Source organism: Carassius gibelio, chromosome B13 (assembly GCF_023724105.1).
Source record: "Carassius gibelio isolate Cgi1373 ecotype wild population from Czech Republic chromosome B13, carGib1.2-hapl.c, whole genome shotgun sequence".
NCBI lineage: Eukaryota > Metazoa > Chordata > Actinopteri > Cypriniformes > Cyprinidae > Carassius > Carassius gibelio.
This window is the reverse complement of record NC_068408.1, coordinates 3,296,707-3,303,824: the sequence shown is the minus strand read 5'-3', so window position 1 is coordinate 3,303,824 and position 7,118 is coordinate 3,296,707. Positions and strand designations below refer to the sequence as shown.

Below are 7,118 nucleotides of genomic sequence, written 5' to 3'. Positions count from 1 at the left end.
AAGTGTTAAATTTTACTGTTTTTATCAACACACATGTATTAGTATAATTAGTAGTAGTATTTGCTGTAATAATATAATAATAATAATAGTTTTTATTTAATTTCAAAATGTTTAGCAACAAGTTGTTTTATTTTTTTCACTTTTTATTTTGTTCACAAAATTATTATTATTATTATTATTATATTACAGCAAATACTACTACTAATTATAATACATGTGTTGATAAAAACAGTAAAATAAATAAATACGAAACTATAATACTAACACTAACACTACTACTACTTTAATTATTTTTACTATTATTACTACTAATTTGTTTTATTTTCAGAATTTTATCAACATAACATTTTTATTATGATTTTATTTAATTAATTAAATTTTTAGAGTTATGATTATAGCTGATGTCCATTTATTTTTCTATATTTTAACAACATTCAATATTTAAACAACATAAAAATAATATTTTATGTATATTATTATTATTATTATTATTATTTCACACTGCAAATGTTAACTTTGGGCCCTGGTTACAAAAGACGATTGAAAATATCATTTTCAGTAATTTTTCCTATAATTAGAGTTTCTGTTAGTTCATATTAGCCAAAATGAAATAAATTCTGGGCACTTTGAAGCTAATGGATTTGCTACTACACTTACTAAAGTGTCCTAAAACCTGTCCTTTGAGTAAACGGCACACACCGAGTCCATGCACCTCTGTTCTTTGTCTTCTCTCACCAGTTGCTCAGAAAGAGACACATAGGAAATGACATCGTCACCATCGTGTTCCAGGAGCCCGGTGCCTTGCCTTTCACACCCAAAAACATCCGCTCCCATTTCCAGCATGTGTTTGTCATCATTAAAGTTCACAATCCGTGCACGGAGAACGTCTGCTACAGGTGAGTGAAGCAAACGTCTGTGTGGGAACGATGCCTTTGATTTACAACGTAAATTATGATTATGATGCACTATATTAAGAGAAATAAAGTGAAGTCTGTTACTGTAAAGAGAGAAAAATATAATTGAAGCTGACGGACCTGCATTAAATGCTGGATAACTCGCAGGAACTGTTTAAAAGCAATGCCAAAGGCTAGTTGAGGCATTTAATTATTGCATTAAAGGGGAAATTATGTAATTGGATAAGTCTGATTTGTGCATCTCTCATATCATGAAATCTATAGTTATCAGTTACTGTAAAACCCAAAAATAGACACATACCAGTGCCATGAAAATAGTCCATATGACTCCTCCTCTATGTAAATCTTATGAACACTTACTGTAGTTTTATGGAACACTGTTAAAGTCATTATTCACTGAAAATCTTGATTCGTGTTGTTGTTTTTAACTAAAACTATTAAAATTATTTTTGGCCATTGAAATAATGCAGAAAATGAGAGCGAAAAAAAATATATGTATAGATATTAGAAAAACGGGAATTTAGAAAAATAAATAAATAATAAAACACTAAAGTCAAAATACTACAAATTAATCAACTAATTTAAAAAATATATGTGATAAATAAACGACCACCCTGTTACAATAAAATAGAAATGTAAAAAGTTAAGAATAAAACTGGAATATAAACAGTACAATATAATACAACATTAAAATTATAATATACAAACATATTGTGTTAAAATAGAATAGTAACAAATTGATAAAAGATAAAATGGAAATTAAAATTCCTAAAACTAAAATAAAAAAAAATAAAAAATTTAAGCAATTATATAAATATAGAAAAATATCATAAAAATGACAAAAGCAAAGCAAAATTACTCAAATGTAAATATTAGAGGAAAAAATTATAATAATTTTAGAAATTTTAAAATATGTATATATAAATATATATATAGTATATTATATATTATATATTAAATATAAAAGCACATAACAAAATTACTTAAACTTATAATGAAAGCTAAATATATAAATCAAAGCTGTAGTAGTATACAAATAATATTATAATAACACTGGCTCTCGTTTCCAGTGAATAACAACTTGTATTTCACTTGTAGTTCATCACAAAACTCTATCATATAGACTATTTATGGTTCTTATTTTGTTATTTTTGTAGACGCCAGTTCATGCTCATTGCTGCTTTCTTTGCGAAGATCTGTATGAACTTTCCTTAAAAATTGCACTTTTTTTGTTTCACGGAATTAATCATTTATTTCAGATTTTTGCTACTCTTTGAAGGGTTAGTTCACCCCAGAAATAAAAATTCTGTTATTAATTACCCGCCCCAATTCTGTTCCAAATCCGTAAGACTTTTTTTTTTCGACTTCGGAACACAAACTCTATAATTTTGATGAATGTTTAACGCGTGAAACGAGGTGTATGGGTACAAATGGGATTAGACATAAGTGTTTTCAGATCTGTGACGTGCATCTCATATTGCATTGCGTTAGTCACACCAGACAATCTCCCTCGTTGTCATCTTCGCAGTGTTGCGGTATCCAGGTCCAAAGACGTGCCTCCGTTCGGCCCTCCCATTCCTAAAGGAGTCACCTTTCCCAAGTCAGCCGTCTTCAGGGACTTCCTGCTGGCCAAGGTGATCAACGGGGAAAACGCGGCGCACAAATCGGAGAAGTTTCGTGCAATGGCGACCCGCACGCGGCAGGAGTACCTCAAGGACCTCGCGGAGAACTTCGTGAGCACGACGACTGTAGACTCGGCGGTGAAGTTCAGTTTCATCACATTGGGGGCTAAGAAGAAAGAGCGGGTGAAGCCGAGGAAGGACGCCCATCTCCACAGCGTGGGCGCGATCACGTGGAGCGTGGTGGCGCGGGATTTCGGCCAATCGGCGGACGTGGAGTGCCTGCTGGGGATCTCCAACGAGTTCATCGTGCTGATCGAGGAGGAGTCCAAGAATGTGATTTTTAACTGCTCCTGTCGGGACGTCATCGGCTGGTCGTCTGGCGTCATGAGCATCAAGATCTTCTACGAACGAGGGGAGTGCGTGATGTTTTCCGCGCATGACAACTGTGGAGAGGACATTCGAGAGATCGTGCAAAGACTTGAGGTAAGGGCTCTTATTTATTAAGAGTGCATAGAAAATTATATATTTTGTCCTATGTATTCAATTTAGATTGTGTGTAAGTTAGGGTGACAGTACGTCATCTTTTCCCTGGACGTGTCCTTTATTTGGACCTGAATAAATGCGATAAAAAATCGTCCAAAATATCGGCGATTTGACTTCTGCTTTCTAGAGTCGCCATTCATTGTGTGCATTCTTGTATCAAAGCACTGCTCAGTTTTTTTTAAATCTGGCTCTTACCGTGTGCTTCCGCAAACATTATAATATTGCATATAATTTCCGCGCATCAGGGAGCTGCGATCAATATTTGGAGTATTTAATTCACTTTGGATGCAGCTCATGTTGGATGCATTTTTGGATCTGATTTTAAACTGCGGCAAGTACATTTTCTCCCCTGAGATTAAGGTTTGAAACATTGTATAAATTGCATTTGACTGAAATGCTTGTATTGAAACGTTTAGCATTCTACCTCAGATAAATCTGTGGTAGATGTTAAGTTTTGTGCAGGACGGCAAGTGGTAGGAAGCGTTTTAACTGGGTTTATGATCAATATGCATAACATTAACTGTAAAATATTTATTTTAGGTATAAAAATGTAATATTTTGAGTTTTGATATTTGGGATATGTTTGTTGCACTACTAAGGGGGCTAATTTAACCCCCTCAAACCCAATAACCAAATAAATCCGTATTTATCAAATGTGCACACAAGTATTCATTGTTGCTAAATCCCACGTTTTAAAGCACCATGCTTGTTAATTTTCACAGTCATTTGCATTCAGATACGCCTCCAAATAACCATATATATTTGCCACACTAATTGTGCAAATGTTTAGCTTGAAATATGAAATAATTAATTCTGTGAGATTTTTAGTTTTTAAAAGGAGTCTGTTCTGCTCACCAAGGCTACATTTATTTGACTAAAACTACAGTTACGTAAAATTGTGAAATACTATTAGAATTTAAAATAACTGTTCTGCTGCTTAATATTTTGATACATTTGATTTTTTAAGATTTTTTGATGAGTAGAAAGCTCTAAAGAACAGTATTTATTTGAAATAGAAATACTTTGTAACATTATTAATCTCTTTACTGTCAGTTTAGATTCATTTAATTCATCGTTGCTGATTGAAAGTACTAGTTTCTTGATTTATATAGCGGTATTGTTAGATTAACTTATTGACTGTCAACCACAACTCCCATGATGCACTATTTCTATTCGTCTTTCATTTAGACGTCTGTCTACTCAGTTCAGTGTTTTCTCTTAATCAAAATTCAATCTGGCTCAATCAAAACCTGCTAATTCTTCTTTTCTCGAAGCTGGAGAAGAAAGTTGGCTTGCAGTTGTGTTCGTGTTATCTTGGGTAACAGTCTAATTATTCCTTAAATGACTTTTCTTAGGGGATATTCAGTTAGTTTCATCGTCGTCCTGTAAATGTGTGTCTTGAGAAATCATCCTAATCTTTTTACATGATTATTGTTTGACGAGTGTGTGTTACTCCTGGCGCGGCTCCTGATCTGTGTTTTTTTGGCTTCTGTAAATGCCCAAACCAGTTAAACTCACTCGGGTCGCTCCGTTTTTGGCTTTCGGATGCTGTTGAAGCATCGTAGATGACATTAATAATTCATGATTCAAAGGCGTCCTCAATCATACTATAATTAATTAAACTTATAATGAAAACATGCTATATATCATATAAATATCACGTTTTGGCTCATACTAGCAGTTTGCATGTGTGTTTCTCTCATGTCAGTGTTACAGGACGGGCTGACAGCGAGAGGTGAAGAGTAAGAGCAGTGCTGTGGCAGACGCACAACAGATTGCTCTCTTTAAAGCAGTTTAGCACAGATACAGACGTGTGGGAATCCCTCTGAGGATCACTTCACAGTTTGCTTTGCTTCAGCTGCTGTCTTGGAGTTTGTTTGTTGCTCTGTGTGTAGTTAATCACTGGAATGAATGAAAATGCTGAAACTAGCAGTTGACCAGCAGTGGTTTAGCGTCTCATTGATCTGTGTAATGATGTGTGTTTAAGGAAAGCACAATGTTGGGCTGCTTTAAACTCTGTGGGAAATCAACACCTAAAATCTGCTTGTTACTGCGAATGATTCATTGGTGTGTGTGTGTGTGTGTGTGTGTGTGTGTGTGTGTGTGTGTGTGTGTGTGTGTGTGTGTGTGTGTGTGCGTGTGTAAAGTACACATGAAGTTTAAGTTTGCATTCATGCATTTGGCAGATGCTTTTTTTCGAAGCAACCTGTATTGCTGAGAGTCGAGCTCATGGCATTGCCATTGATGGTGCCATTTATTTTATTTTATTTTATTTTATTTACATTTGATATAGCATCAAAAAAGTATATAATCTTTTTATTTCTATTTTTTTATATTTATTTAAAATATTATTTATTCTACCATTTTCATTTATTATGTTTTCATAACATTTAAAAAAATAAAATAAAAATGTATATATTTTCTAATTCGTTTATTCATTCATTATATATTTACCTAAGATTTGATCAGTACATCAAATATTTTTTTTTGTCTTTTTAATAATTTTAATGTTTATTTTCTGTTATTTATTCATGCTTTTTTATTTATTTACTTATGTTATCCGTTTTATTAATTATATATTACATGTAATTAACATTTAATCACAATATTTTATATATTTTATATTATTTATTTATTTATATATTCTAACATTTATTACATTAAAAAAATAATATATTTTCTGGCCTTCTAATAATTTTTTATTACATTTATTTATTCATTCTTTCTTTCATTCTATCAGTTTCGTTAATTATATTTTGCATTACATTTAATAGTTGCATCAAATAAAATGTAAATCTTTTCTAGCTGAAAACACCTGTATCTTTTTCTGTTTACTTATTTGCACAAGTAACTTTTCTAGCTTTTACATTTTTATTATTTTTTATTTTCTTAAAATAACCCATATTTGGCTACGGTGACCTCGGAATAAGAGAGAAACAGACTAATATTAGCGTAGATGCCATTCTAATGATGTAGCAAGTACATAGGGTGTTATGTGAAGTGTTCCCGGTTCCAGTTTACTTAATTAATGCAGCCTAAAAATCCTTTAACGGATTTCGATATTAAAAGCATATTAGTATGTTATGTGTATGCCAGGTTAAAGAGATGGGTCTTTAATCTAGATTTAAACTGCAAGAGTGTGTCTGCCTCCCGAACAATGTTACAAAGATTATTCCAGAGTTTAGGCGCCAAATAGGAAAAGGCTCTGACGCTTTATAAGTAATAAGCAATATTTTAAAATCAATACGATGTTTGATAGGGAGCCAGTGCATAGTTGACAGGACCGCATTACAATAATCTAACCTTGAAGTCATAAATGCATGGATTAACATTTCTGCATTTGACATTGAGAGCATAGGCCGTAATTTAGATATATTTAGATATAGTTTTACAAATGCTATAAACGTGGCTTTCTAAGGAAAGCTATCAAAAAGCACACATAGATCCTAACTGATGACGTAGAATTGACAGAGCAGTTCAATCCTTCAAAGTAGTTTTTTTATGAATGGATGGCAGTTCAATAAGTTTGTTATTGCTGAAGTGCAGACTCTGTTAATGACGTCTGAATCCTGAAAACAGACTCAAGCTGTTGTGGTTTCAGTCCTTCATTGAAACTAAAGTCGCTCGCTGAATCAGTGTCTGTACTTGTTGACTAACTACTACTAACAGCGGAAATCAAGTGAACAGTGAGTCACTCTCGCTAGCTTGGCTTATTACGGTAAAGCTTTTAAGATGGATCAGCCTCTCCTCAGAGTATCATTTACTGACTCACCAAACCTCCCGGACTCCGCCGACTAATCAAATACACATTCACTAATCAATGTACTCATTATATATATGTGCTCTTAACCCTTCACCTGCCCGTCCACTCCTGTTTTCCCATAGTCCTGCTGGTTTGGAGCTCAGCTCTCGTTAATGCACTCTAATGATTAAATGAGATTGTGTCACATGACCGTGTGAACATAAGCAGCAATCACCATCTAATAATGGCATGTTTATACTGGTTTAATGCTAATTACTACAGCCGTTAATACTGGAG

General features: G+C 33.4%; 1 protein-coding gene across 2 annotated transcripts in view; it reads left to right on the top strand.

Moving 5' to 3' along the window:
- LOC127970293 (signal-induced proliferation-associated 1-like protein 2) overlaps window positions 1-7,118 on the top strand; it is a 106,929-nt gene that overhangs the window by 56,323 nt on the left and 43,488 nt on the right. For both annotated transcript variants that reach the window (XM_052572779.1, XM_052572778.1), the window contains exons 7-8: window positions 739-896; window positions 2,443-3,019. In XM_052572779.1, the coding sequence (XP_052428739.1) occupies window positions 739-896; window positions 2,443-3,019 (735 nt within the window). The remainder of the gene's footprint in view (window positions 1-738; window positions 897-2,442; window positions 3,020-7,118) is intronic.